This window comes from Strigops habroptila, chromosome 15 (genome assembly GCF_004027225.2).
Source record: "Strigops habroptila isolate Jane chromosome 15, bStrHab1.2.pri, whole genome shotgun sequence".
NCBI classification, from domain to species: Eukaryota; Metazoa; Chordata; class Aves; order Psittaciformes; family Psittacidae; genus Strigops; species Strigops habroptila.
This window is the reverse complement of record NC_044291.2, coordinates 2,938,389-2,953,325: the sequence shown is the minus strand read 5'-3', so window position 1 is coordinate 2,953,325 and position 14,937 is coordinate 2,938,389. Positions and strand designations below refer to the sequence as shown.

Here is a 14,937-nt window from a genome sequence, read left to right as displayed (position 1 = left end):
CGATGATCAGCTATGCAAATGGCAAAAGAGGTAACCAGTTATGAACAGAGGACTCTTATTGTTTCTAAAAATACTCCTGTGCAGTTAGGTGTTTTCTTGTTCTCTGTGCACACATTAAAAAGAAACTGCAGAGCAATAAACGTTAGTATTTAAAAACACCCAACTTAAGAAGGGCACATTTACTATAACTTTCCTCTTTATGGAGGAATAACAAAGGATCCCTAAGCTTCTATGGTTCTACAGAGACTATAAAATGATTGTGAGTTTAACTGGATCTTTCCTGGTTTTGAAGGTATAAGATTAGTGTATATCAAGGGAATATGCTTTGTTAATACTTGAGGTTCAGTCCAGCTGCATTTTTCCTGCCTTTTATGGCATCTGTTTTTGTCACTTTCAACAGTTCGGTAACACACCAAGATAAGAAACATACCCCAAATTAAACTCTGTAAAATGAGAGACTGGCCTTACAGTTTCCTGTTACAGGCTTTGTAGGGCTGGAATCTCAGGCAACCAGAACCACGCAGCGCTAGTGCAGTAAGTGACATCTTTCCTTGTTAATTATTCATACATAACAACAGTTCTACTGCTAAGTAAATACAGTTAATGAAGAGAGCCAGCTTACAGTAGCAAAGAGCAGTTTGGGATACAAAGGCAGCATGTGTAATAGGCTGGGTTTGTCTCCTTCAAGGCTGAAAGCTTGGAAGCATGAAAGAGGACACTAAACCCTCCAACATACTCTTGCCATCTTTTACCTTCTATGAACAATGAGGGCTGGGATGCTGAGCTGTTGCTGAGTGTTCAATGTTTAAGTATTGTTACAAACACTATAGATTGTTTTCTCCCTGAGCTGTGCAGCACGAAGCTGAAATCATTCCTCACACCAAAAGCCTTCCCAGTGACTGGGGATGGCGTCACCTTTAACATGGTAACATCTCCTTATCCCGGCAATCCCGCATTCCTGACCTCCGGGCCCGGTGTTCTTCCCAGACTCCCTTACAGTGATTTTTGTACAGAAATGTAGCTTTACCTTCTTTCAGTTGTAAAGTGCCTAGGGCTTTTCCTGTCTCACAGGAGAGGAGAAAGGATAGACCTCTCATGCTCTCAGCCTTACCTGTTTTGACTGTGTTCAGTTTTCCACATCCCCGCTTCACAGGCCCGTGCTTTCTCATCTGCAGTTACCAAATGATATGATCTAGTGTCTCCTTTCTGGAAAAGGAAGATTTCCTTCAGCACTATCCACTATAAATTCCTCTGAGTTTGTTGCGATTGATTTGTGCATTCTCTCATATCTTGCAAATCCCTAAATGAATATGCAATAGTTCCTGGTTTCCATTTTCCAAAGTAACATAAATCAGCTTCTCCTGTTTTCAGCACAGCCTGGCCAAGCAGCAGTTAGGACTTGGAAGGTGAGACTGGAGCTACTCACACATGGTGACACTCATCTGCTGCTGTTTCATTTTCTCATGGCTTCCCGTGTGAAATGGAATGACTTCCACTTTGCAATGACACGTGTTTTGCTCTGTTTTGTTCACTCAAGAACTTCAAAGCACTTTCTCACAGTAACATTAAGTAACCTCTGGACAGCCTCCCTGTGCTGGCCATGGAGTAAACTAGTGCCCGTGGTGGAAACAGGAGCCAGGAGTCCTGCCTTGATCTCTGCTCCAACCAATAGGCAGAAAAAGAAAGAACAGAAATACCTGGAGTCCTGCCAGAAACACATTCTTCCTTTTAATACCTGGCATCACCTCCAGTATAATTCTGGAATTAAACTGGATTATGTTTTTATGCAGATCCTGTAAAAGCAGTTTAGCTTTCGGTCCTTTCTGAGCCAGCTGATAATGGTGGTGTCTGCATGTAAGTGGTAGCAACACACCTTACACTCCCCACACAGATCCAATTCTACAAATAGCTGCCAGTGCCTTTTCCGAGACTCCGCTTTTGTGCTGGAATAGCCAGAAGGGGCTCGAGAATCCCATCAGTGCCAGTGGGTGTTGGTGTGTGCAAGCTGTAACCTCTGGGGCAAAACAGAAAGGCAGAAAAAGAGTATGAACACAAAACATGGGTAGGAATTGCCTGCACTTAGGGAGCTGAAGAGTAAAGAATCACAAAGAGCATTGTATAGCTTTTATATTAATCTAAAGTGGATTCCTGAATTCTATAGGCACAATAGGGGTAGAAGTGGAAAAGACATAAAGATAAATGAAGGGCACAAATGGCCTTTATTACGTTAAAAAAGCCTTTCAGAGCACATGTGGTTAGGCTTATTTCTGTAACACGAATGACACTGGCTGCAGTGTAACTTCTGCTGTCATTTAGCATGTTGGGTGAAGTGTGAGGAGTCAGTGCCAGTGTATATGAAACGGAGAAAGCCTGAGTCTGCATTAATTAGAGTTGACTGAAAAAGATGGTAGGAACATCCGAGATTGATTTCTTTAAGCATAATATCATAATATCCAAAAGGCACCAGCAGCTGGCCAGGGCGGCAGCCCGATCCAAGAATTCTCTTATGAACCCTGACCAGATGAAAGTGAGCACTGCAGACAGTGCTGGAGGGGAACAGCCACCTTTCAAAGAGCAATGCAAGCTCATGGATGTGAAACATCCCATCTCCTGAGTCCACAAGAGCTCATGCTTGTCTGCCGGCTTCTCCAGAAACAGTCAGATCATACAGTAACACGAATGCATATAAAAGCTTTTGAGCTACGTGTAAGGGATCTATGCATGTGAACTAATCACAGCAAGTCTGTGGTCAGCAGGTTTAAATCCGCTAGACAACAGTCTGCACCCCAGCAGAGAGCGTGCAGGGGGATCTACAGTTGAAAAGGCTGGAACTGCCTGTCTGAAAGCAATGATAAATAAAGTGTTCTTCCTGCCTCAGAAAGTTTCATAGGATGGTTAACAAATTCTTGGAACCTCTGGGTGCAGGAGATGAGATGTCTTTGGGGAATTGGTCTGGGCAATGCCATCTGTTCACCCTTGTATCTGTCAAAGGGTGACAGAGCTGGCCTTTCAGAAACTGTTCTTCCCTACCTTCCCAGAATCCTTGCCCAGCCTAACTTCTTCCTCAGTCACAGCCTGCAAAGCCATATTGCAGAGTATCTCTTTTGTTAGTCTTCATTTCCAGAAGAAGGACAGCAAAAAATGACTGATCAAACATGTGGAAATGATGTGAGAAGGCAAATGAAATAGTTGGTGGAGAAACAATTTCTGTAGGCTGTTACTTCTTTTTTTCCCACAGGTACTGGGCTGAACTCTGCAGGGACACAATAGGTTTCTCTCTTTAATGAAAAGCTTCATTATTTCTTTTTTTTCTAGAGGTTGTTGCAAAACTTTAACTTCCTGTGAAGTTCTGGATTTTACAAACTAACAAATTGATACAGTGGCATGTAAACAAGCTGTGTAAATATCTAGGCAGAGCCATGCCATAGTGTTGTTATCATTTAAACCACAACAACATGCTAAATGATATTGCAAGGTCAGAATTTACTGTCAGCAGGTTGCATATTTGAAGTACTATGCTTTGCTCAAAACAAAACCCAAAAAATATTTACTGACCTTTGTTGCTACAAAAATCCAGTTGTTCAGCCAGAAAGAGCTGCTAACATCACATGAATCTGATCAGAAAGCCATTAAATGCCCAGTATAGCTTTCTATCTGGTCCTTGAAAAGAAAATTGTTAAATTGATAAATGCCATTCATGGCCCTGATCCAGCACAGCTCCCAGGCTGAATGGCGAGAAGGAACACATGTTCAATTAGTAGAAAAGGTGAGGGGGGAGAGTAAAATTGTAGCAGAAATGGTAGTAATATAAATTTCTATCTATTAGGCCTGTCAGAATTTGCTGCTTCAGTGGAAATAATTTGAGAGGATGGGTTCTAACTCCCTCAACATGGAGAACTTGTGTGCTGGGTGAATTCATACCGTGTCTGCTCACTGCCAGCTGTGGCCAGAGCTGATGACCTTAACAAATCCTGGACATGACTCCGTGGCAGCTCGAGCCTCCTCTCAACTGTGCATCACTCCACGCAAAGAGTGAAAGCTCCTTTTGAAACAGTCAAAAGTGCAACTAAACCCAGCTGAAGATTCAGTCTTTTCTATAATGGCCATTTCACGGCTCATGTTTTTTGTACTGTGGATAGTAATATATGACGACTGATGCAACTCAATACTTCCTCCCATTCATGGCACAAAGCCAAAGCTTTGGTAAAAGAACCTAAAAATGACTCTGTATACCCCAAATGCTAAAAGACTAACTTTGGACATAGTTTCCAAACTAAGAAATGCAAGAAAAATGAGACATGGATCTTGATTACAGTAATAAATTATCACAGTTAATTCAAATATCCATTCTGAGTTTCTCTGCTGCTCCCGAGGAGGTCAGCTTGCTTACTGACATTCTTAGGGAAGTTCACTCCATCGAGCACATGGAGACTGTGAAGATGCCTTCCAGCAGCAGAATGAGGGATGGGCACTTGCACACAGACCACTCTGCTCTTCGGTGCAGCCTTCCTTCCCTGAGAGAGTTTTCAAATTGCTGATAACTCACCGAATGTCATGAAAGAGTCAAACTTGATTCTTCCCTTCCCACATCACTTTAAGCATCCCAGCTAAAGCCTGCAATGAGTTCAGACCATCACCCCACTTATGGGAGTGAAAACATGAGCACTCCTAGTCCAGCTGCTTTGCTGCTTGTCTTTATACCCACAGCAGCTCCTGTGTGTCAAAAACATGACCTCTTTATTCCCTCTTTGTAGCGATTTGTATCCTAAGATACTCTTAAATCACTTCTTTTATTCACTGTAAATCAAGAATCTAATATTTATTCTTTTGCTTCTCTTCAATTAAAATGGGAACAGACAAGGATCCATGTCACCCCTGCTGCCTACAGGGGTAGTGATGTATCGTACCGGAGGCTCTGAGCAGCCTGAAATGCAGGGTATGGGAGGGTGTGGGCAGTGTTTGTGGTTTGCTATACTTAGCTTTTCAAGCAAAGATACTGCAGACTCAGGCAAAATCATTTGAAGTATGGGATTACACAGAGTCCCAGTCAAGTCACACGCAGGACAAGACAAAAAGGACTTGAAGGTCTGGAAAGGGAAATGTAATATTATAACCCTGGAAAGCAGAAATGCAGATAGCTGGCAACTGCATAATTATATGCACCAAAGAGTGGATGCAGAAGCATTTCACACACATCCAAACCCTGGCTGCTGATGTGCACTGGACATGTTGCACTTATATTTCACCTGTAGTCTTTGCAAATGTTGGAAAATGTAATGTCAGAAATGCACAGGCCATTCATTGCACAGATCCTTATTTTAATTATGGATACATTAATTGCTACCAGGAATGGTTTAAATCCTCCTTATTCAAGAGGGATAAATTCCTGCAGAGGTGGGAACAAACTCCACTGAAGCCTTCAGCTGGCTGGAGGACTCACACTGTGGAAGCTGTGGACAGTCAAACTGTGGAAGGTAAATGAGAAGGGTTTGGCAGGAGCAGTGTAAAGACTGGACATAAGCAGGAGGATATAAACTTGGTGGCAGGAAGATGATCTACCCTTCATTAAAGTAAATGAGTCTATTGCCAGCAGTTCATGATGTGCTCTAAGGAAGAATCAAGGTTAAAAAGATGGAAAGAAAAGGGGAAAAAAGCCCTGAAAATATCTGGGCTTATCTCTTCACACTGTATTTGATGTTATGATCCTTTCTAATGGCAGCTTATATCAAATTTAATTTTAAAGAACAGCAGCAGAGCTGTGCCATTAGTTCTGGCTTTCTCAAGTAAACGAAAGATAAATTAAAAATTTATAAATCACGTACTTGTAATTAAACTCTCTCCTTCCGAGCAGTATTAAGCCACCGTGAAGACCATAAGCACGTACACATGGAACTTCTTTTAGTCACTTGGATGTCTCTGCTATCATCATGCCTCAGTATGAAGCCTGATTCTTATTTGATTTGTGGGGTTTTTCTCCTTTTCCTTTAGATGATGATTATCTTCTTCTGCCTAAGCTTTAGTCTTTACCTTCCAACAGACAAAAAATAACTGTTACAGCAAAGTGCTCTAAATATGTTGGGGTTTTGTAACAGCGAGGAAGAGAAGATAGTTTGGAAACTGAAATATCCTGGAGGTACTTTCTCCATCCGTTGTATATTTGCTAAATTGGCTTTTGCTTCCCGGGCAGGCATTCAGCTTCTTCATTGGCATAACGATCCTTAGTCTTCTCTTCCCAAACTTAGATAATTTGAATGAAAAATAAGTTTTACAAAATGTAGCTATTAATAGCGTCAATACATTTTGACGGTGTGATTGCATATCACTTACAGCAATGCTATCCCTCTCTACTGTGGATCAAAACATATTTCTTCAGCATTCTTTAACTCAAATATCCTTTCTCTGTGCTTGACAAGAACAATCCTGTGTGCTGTTGAGTACCAAGATGACTTGCAAGTTTTTCTAATGTGTATTCCCCTCTTATATTCTGTATTATGTATGTACTCAAAGACAAAATATCTGCATTCTCTTAAATAAACTAGGTAAAATGTATTTCAAAAAGTTTCTTGAGTCAAAAAGTAGCAAATCATTGTATGTATTTTCCATAGTTGTATAGTTTCATTATATTCTCATTCTAAGTTACTCTTAAGTCTCTTTCATATTTAAAAAATGAACTACACACCTATCATGCAAAATGTAAAGAAGTATGTTCAACTAGTTCAAATTAGATATACAGTAAAAATACACTTCCAAAGAAATATCATTTCCATTTTTGTTCATGTTTTTAACAGAATTCCAGACTAATACATCAAATGTGGAACTGTACAAGTATGTGAAGAAACATTAGGATTGCAGTAGTAAAAAAATGTACAGCATTCAAAACCAACAAGCTCTAAACAACCAAACAATACCACAGGATTGAAACAGTCATGGGGATAACATAGGTCATCGGAGCCAGAGAGTGAATCCTAATGCACCTACATAAAGACCCTACATAGAATATTGTCTCTTATTTATATGCAAAATCCCTGATTTGATTAAACCAGACAATTTCTCCAATTGTCTCTTATAGGTTTTAGATAAGATTAACACCAGAGTATTCCCCTTCATAAACGTCAGTTATTTGAAAAGGCAATATTGAGAATTGATTTGAAAGGTATTTCCATCCATGAGGATTCAGGTAGTTAAAACACAAGATCACAAATAATAGCACTGCAGTTTTAAAGAACATTTGAGTTGTTATCCGCTACATTTGCCATAACACTTAGGAATTCAGAATTCATTTCTTTTGGAAACCGTTTACAAGTTAATACACAAGTTTTTTAATTATGGGCTGTATCCATTTAACAGTGGACCAACATTACCTTTTAAATCAATAAAAGATCCAGCTAAGCATGTAAAAAAAATATAAAGTCTCCAAGGTAATCGACAGTGAACAAAACATTACATACAGCAGAATCTCCGTGTCTGAGTATCTTTGAAAGGCGCATACGTACTCTTTTACAGTCCACTAACCAGCACGGTTTCCTTATTAGACATTTATCTTATGAGGAAAAATGTCTTGGACAAACCTGTAACAGTTATTAATTCAACCCAAATTATCTTTTTTCATGGTGCATCATTGTGCATAAACTTAATGAACTACGCTAAGCCTATTGGTTTTAGTGACCAGAATGTAATCCCTTTCACACATCTTAGCTGGTTAGGATTTTTTTAGGACTATCTTGCTTTTCAGATAACTCACCTGTGGGGTGTTTTTAAGCTGAAGTGTAAAGAAGGTTAATAAATGGCCTAATTATGCCAGCATTTCTATCCCACAGTGCTCATGCTCTGAGATCTCTCACTGATCTCGACAGGAATTTGGTTTGCACAAGAATGGCAAATTTTCAGCTGAGAAAGCTGAATAAACGTAGCGCTTCTAAAACCAAAACATTGTTACCAAAGAGCCTGGTCTACTAAATCATCTTTGATGCACTGAAGAGGGCAAAGAACATGAATCTTGGCACCTATGTTGCTGTTTATTTGGAATAATCTTTTAGCAATTTCGATCCAATGGGAATGACGGATTAGTTTTAGAGAGACAGCCACATACAACCTAATGTCTGACTGAAATCAACTGATCGTAACAGGTTTGAAAAGGAATAACCATATGCATCTTACGTACCACTCAAATTCTATAAAACTACTGGGCAAACAGCATGGTGTATACTCGTTCTTGTACATATTTAAACTTTGCTGAGGTATTTCTTTAATTACAGAAAAGCATCTTTAAAAACAATAGAAAAAAACTCAAAATATGAATTATATTCTGCACAGATTTTTGGGGAAGAAGGAGTTCAATTGTATTGAAAGGTCCTTAATCATTAAAGGAATAACCACTTTTATTAGTATCCTTAATGTCGTATTTTCCCTTGGCTTTTCATTCTTTCAAAGCATTACAAAAAATGTAAGGCTGTGACTTTATAAAACATAATTTTGCCTCGACTTTGCCCACCAGTGTTGTAAAATAACCTGAAACATTCTGTCTTTTTCCTAGGGAAAACCTTACCCAGTGTCTACCTCGTAAGGGGCTGACTGTGGCCACAGAGCTGTTGGGTACCCTGCTCGCCTCCCCCATGAAATGTCTTGCACAAAAGCAAGATTGCTCTCATAAATGCTAGCTGAAGTCAGATTTGTTTCATGCAGCAAAATAAAGTATAGATTTTTCTGTTTGATTTTTAACATTATCTGGTAAGTTCTACCTGCAACTAACAGTTATTTCTCTACACTGAGGATACCTACACTGTTGCACAAGGTGGACTTCTCACCCATACATACTTCAGGAACAGGAGGAACGCATACATCATATTTAGAGTTTATCCTAGGCAGATACTGTGTTTGTAGTGCAGTTTTCTAATCTTTTTAAATACAATCAGCCTATCTTGATTGTGACACTAGTGTTAAATGTAACCGCAGCCATTACCAAGTAGTTTCCATAAGTGGTTTTATTACTGGTTAGATTTTACAAATTCTGGTATTCGAACAGACTTCGACCTTAAAATTCTAAAACAACAAAGCAACCAATGAAAGGCTTAGGACTATTCAAAGTAACAAACTCTTAACATTTTTGCCCTGGTCATAAATATACAGAGAGAAAAAGAGAGAAGTGGACATGGAATCCAAAGAATGTAGATAAAACAGTATATAAGGCACATGGCAGTCTTTGAAAATACAGAAGCTTTAGCCAACTTAAATTAATTGCTGTTTCCCTTGCTCAGTCCACAAAACTGTACAGTTACACAAATGTTGTGTTGCAATAGATCTTCCAAGTTATTCTTCAGTCCATACTCCGCAATACCAGAACACTACATTTCCTTCTGTTTTTTTAGGAGAGATCCTAATTGTGGTTAGTCAGTTGCTCAAAGCCTCTATTAAAATACACTTGGAATTTCAGCTAAGAATAATTTCTTTTTTAAAGAAATTATTAAGAAAGAGTCATCAGAAAAGATTCGTAAGAGTCGTCTGTGAAGGACTTCGAGATTCATGAACCTCAAGACTTCCGGGCACTGATGTCAAGACAGATGTCACAGTAGGCATAGTAGGATTAGTCAAGTCCGTTAAAGTAGTGGGAGTGCTGGATGGGCTCATGGAGGCATTGGATATTTCTGAGGCAGGACCTGATGGGGTCCCTGCTTGGAGTGTTGAGTCTGAAGTCTTATCCACACCTGTGTTTTCTTGACGTAAGAGGTTCCGTCTGAATTTGGCTCGAGCATTTTGAAACCAAACCTGAAATAGTTTAATATAACAGGGTAGCATTTAAAGAGCTGCAGCGTTTAAAAAAAACAAAAGCATATTCACAAATTCACCAAAGCTGGAATTTGGGGAAGATGTTTTCACTGGTAACATGTTAGAAAAGTAGCCCCAGTCACGAGAAATGTCCTCTGCCTGCCTGAAAATCTTTCCTCTTTCTCTCTCCTGCAATCCTGTATGAACGGTCTGCCTGGGACAGGAGTGGACTGAGGATGAAGAAGGGGAGTCTTTGTGTGCTTAGAAATTTGGCAGCCTGCACGAATCCTCAGTTTCCCTCAATCCCAGAAGTATTTGCCTGCATTGGGCAGACATGAAGCGTCAGATGGATATAAAACAATGAGTTTCAGCACCCTCGTATCTCAAGTCCATCTCCCATCATAGCAGCAAGTGACACAGACCACAGCACCCTGACTTTCTGCAGGCCCCAAGTGCTCTCCCAGGAACCTTCTCATGCCTCAGTGTCTGCAATGCTCTCACTTTTCTAAAAGGACTGTCCCTCTTTCTTACTCTTCTCTTACTCTTCTTTCTCAAATGCTTCAGCTCCATTCACCTAAGCCAGTCTCCTTTCTCAAATGTTTTCAGTACTGGAATGATGTCATGAAAAGAAGCTTCAATGGTATTAAAGACCCACATTGCATTAAAACCTGTCATTTCAGTAGAAATTATATCCACATACAGAATTTTTTCCAGCATTGCTACTTCTTCCATTATTTGATTATTATCTGTGAGTGAAGGCCAAAAGCTACAACTTCATCTCTCTCAGTTAAATTTCAGTGTTTAGGTCCAAGATAAAAGCTTTCCACTCTCTGCAGGATTTCTTTAATGATAAAATATCTTTCTGACCTATTTGAAAATAGATAAAATAAAAAGGATTTATGAAACTGGCATGAAGCCAAGGTACTGCAGATCCCTGTGTTCAACGTGATACATGTTGCTACCAGGTAATTTTGCTGCTCCAACTAGCTGAAACTTCACTGTTCTTATTTATCAGAAGGCCTCTGTCAATGTTACATTCTTTACAACGGACTCAGTCTTGATGCTACTGTCCTCACGTTGACCTGCTAGAAGGAATAGGACCGAGTCTTTACATTCCACATGCAAGGAGCCTTGTCATCTCTGTATCTGTCGGAGAAAGGAACTGAATGAGTGACGGGATCTGCATAGTTGTACAGTATCTCCATCAGATTTCTCTCCTGAGGCCCGTAGAGGGAAACTGGCTGTGTGGAACTCACAAGACCACACCGACCTGTACGGAAATTCTGACCTCTAACTGTGAAAAGCATGGCCCTGCCACGGGATCCGCTTTAAGTCACTGACAGAGGAGCGATACGTAAGTACAAGCAGTCCTGTGAGGTGTTCTCCTTGCGCTCTCTCCGTGCCAGCCACGGGTGGAACTGATGAACATGTCTGAGCTGGCTTTCCTCTGACTGCTTTTCTTCGCATCTGCAGATGCTCCAGCCCCAAATTGCCCCCCGTGAGTACCCCTACTTATGCTCTGGAAAGCTTTCTCCCCCAGCCAAGGGTCTTTCAGGTGCACAGCGTCTCCTTCACACTCTATCTCAAGCACTAAGTAGTTAGGTAAAAAAAAAAACAGTTTGGACATTTGTGGGATTTTTTTACCTTTCAGTAAAAGATCATTTATATTTGGCCCACAAAATAATTTGGGTTTGATTTTTTTAATATACCTGCCAGTGATTGTAAAAACAATAATATATATGGAGGTGAAGTGGAAGTTTACAGCCTGCTACTGTTGATCTGTATGTGTACCACAGTTATGTAGTAATTAGAACAGGCAAAACCACTAGTCCAGTTGCATATACACATACTTCTGCATAATTTCACACTTCTGTTCATTAAAAATACATGTTTATATATGCAGTAGTCTCAAATACAAGTAACATTTCCATCCCTATTCCCCAAACAATTTTCTTGTTTGAAGTGTGTAAAACTGTAGAAGGCACCATAACTATTCTGTTTATTTACGTTGTTCTTAAACGTCCAATTGCTCCTTAACCTTAACAGGGTGAGAGACCAGACAGTATTTTTTCTGTTTGTGATTTGAAACATACAGTATGTAAAGAAAAGTGAGCAAAACGATTGGTATTTATGCATTCCCCTGTATCTTCCATTAAACATGAAAACCTGTGTTCAGACGCCCTTGCCAATGACCATTCATGCTGCTTTCAGGAGCTGCACATATAACATGGTTCTCTCTTTAACAGTGGTAATTGATGTTAGACACAGAAAATACTACAGAGTCTTGTAAGTATTATTCAAAAATAGAGATTATATGACTACTTTCACTTCCTTCCTCACTGAGATATTGTCAAGGTTAATCAGCTAATGGTCATAACGCTCTTTAAATTTTCCCAATAATAACTACTGAATTATTACTGAAAAGACATCTGAATATTTACTTGAACTTCTGAGAATACCTTGTCTTATGATAGAAAGGGATATCACAATTATCGCAATAGTGATACGTGATATCACTATTTCACTATTATCACTATTGTGTTAGGGATAATAGTGAAACGATATGACAGACTTTACATTGAAGAGTAGCGAAGGAATTAAAACTATTGTTGTGTGAGCTGTGGGAATGTGGGCCTGCTGCTCTGCTGCCCCGTGTTGTTACTCAGAGCTGTGCACAGCAGCGTGTAGGAGCTGGCAAGTGAGGGCTGCCCATGCGGAACGGCAGGAGCGCCGTGTGCTCCCCACTCAGGCCCTGCACCTGTAACGGTATTACAGTAAAGCAAAGAAATAATAACCCAAACATACATAACTGAAAGAATTGTTCCAGAAGGACTTATCTCACATCAATTACACAATCAGGAATCTGGTCTTCAGTACTGAGGAATAAACAAAATCATTGGGAAGTATTTAGTGGTTTGCTGTCCAACTGTATCATCATAAGGCTGAGCTATTTCAAATCAAAGGGGAAAATACAGCCCAGAACTCCTGCTGGAAAATAAAAGCAGCTGCAAGACCCATCGCTGCTGCTACCACATTCTGGCTGGCGGGGCTGGATGTCCAGCTGTAGCTGGGCAACTCAGCGGCGAGGCGGAATAACATTTAGCATGGTTAAAATACTACACTATCTCTTCAGTGATCTGTGCAGCTAACCCTGTCTCCATTAAGTAAAACAGGAATAAAATAACATTTCCATATGACAGGGAAGGATTGGAAATAAACGCACTAAGTATTGTATAAGGATTTGGCTACTGCACTGAATGGGGTCATCTAATCACCTTAGGTAACTTTAGTTTCTTGTTTGTAACACTCCCTTTGTTGCAACTGTTACGTATTAGTTGTATGAATACCTTGTGCTAGAACAAATACTTGCACAGCTACCTGGAGCCATTTATGTTTACTGAATTTTACTAACCAGCAAGTAGAGAAACAAAAAATAACAGATGTTGCACCACAAAGCAAACTACATTTACTCGTTGCACACACATTCTGACTACTCTGTTGTAATCAGGAAACACCCAGTCAAAGGGGAAGGATAGGATGTTTTAGGAATGGGGGCTCGGTGCGATATGGTAGCCCAAAGCAAATCTTCAGCACAAGGTAGCACAGGGTACCCATGTGTGACTGTGGAGATCTTCATGGCTGTGGGCTACTGCAAACTGAATTAACCAAGTTCAAACACATGCAGTAATCTTTGTGGGGTTTTCGTAGCAACTTTGCTGGGGAGCAATTCAAGAAAGAATAAGCAGTGTACACAACACCCACTGAAAAATAATGCTTTGTGTTCCTAAACTGCTTTTGCCATGAATAATCACATTCCATACTCCTGGGAAAGAAGAGGTACATTCCTATAGCCAGCAAACCAGAGCTGCTTAGGGCTATCTATCTACTTTCACCTTCCCTTTCTAAACTCAAAAAGGAAATATCAGTTCCCAAAAGAGGAACATTTATGCCAGTTCGTTAGCTCACAATTAGCTGGTCACTTTAATTATGAATGATAGCTTACAATAATGGGCTGCTGTTGCCCAGCTGCAGTACAGTACGTATATGAATTAAATGGCAAATATAAAGCTAAATTGGAATGAAAATAAATAAAAATAGGGGTTAACAATTTCAATAGCCTTACTGTGATTCTAGTGCGGCTACTTACAGGAAGTGGCCTGCGTTACAAAGCCACTGAAGGAAATATAATTTATGAAGCATTATGTTACATTTCCATGCCATTCCACTTCTGGACATATGTAGCTAATGACTATGTATATAAAGCAAAGACAGAAGTCAGGTCTTCCAGATCTGTTATCACAGATCATTAAGAATATAGCTAAATTCTCTGCTCATCTACAACCAAAGTACCCTCATTCCATGTTATGTGGGACTGTCTATACAGTAAGGGCACTGTAGCTGTCTCTAAATCCCTAGGAACACTACTACGTGTGGTTAGGAAGTACACTGGTTTCAGAACGAGAGAATTTGTTTCTCCTGATCTGCTGCCTTGCATTTTCTATTAAAATGATACAAAGAGCCACAATCCTTCATCAGCTGAACTGGGATCTGAACGTACAGAAAATACAACAGCTTACAAACGTGCCTAATAACAACATAGGGAATGCGGAAGATTCCTTACTACTGCCACGTGTGCACGTACGTCTGGGAGTCCATGCGCCTTCGGTGTGTAAGACAGACTAATGCTAATGATGCCTGTTTAGATCAATAGTGTCAGTGAATTACCTCGTGTTCAATAAATGACACAGACAGAATGCCAACCTTTCTAGCTCTAAAGAATTAACAAGTGACACTATCTCAGTAACCAACATCAGGAAGAGTTTTCCCCAGCAAAGAGCAACCCTGAAACTCATATAGGTGAACTTCAGTGTTTGAAAATTTGCCTCTCACAGGTTATGGATAAACCAGTTGGGCACAAAAGTTCTAAAATCAAAAAACAAGTTTGTTTTGTCGTGGCCCAAATTAATTTTCAAACAAAAATTCCAAGACTATAAGAGAGTGCTCGTAACAGACAGGAAAACTCAAGTGACACTAGACAAAGTATCGCTCTGAGCCATTGTCTTGAATTGCCTCCAACAGCTGGGTACAATCCTCACCACCAACTATTACCTTCCACCACTCTTTAGCTAAAGGAGCTAAAGGAGTATTTAACTGTGAAAGTAAAAGAAGTGAAAC

General features: G+C 40.0%; 1 protein-coding gene across 4 annotated transcripts in view; it reads right to left on the bottom strand.

Annotated features, from left to right (window-relative positions):
• Window positions 1-6,757: 6,757 nt before the first annotated feature.
• The window catches only part of LHX2 (LIM homeobox 2), a 33,986-nt gene continuing 25,806 nt past the window's right edge, over window positions 6,758-14,937 (bottom strand). For all 4 annotated transcript variants that reach the window (XM_030507256.2, XM_030507255.2, XM_030507254.1 and 1 more), the window contains exon 5: window positions 6,758-9,762. In XM_030507256.2, coding sequence (XP_030363116.1) covers window positions 9,475-9,762 — 288 coding nt within the window. In that variant the 3' untranslated portion in view covers window positions 6,758-9,474. The remainder of the gene's footprint in view (window positions 9,763-14,937) is intronic.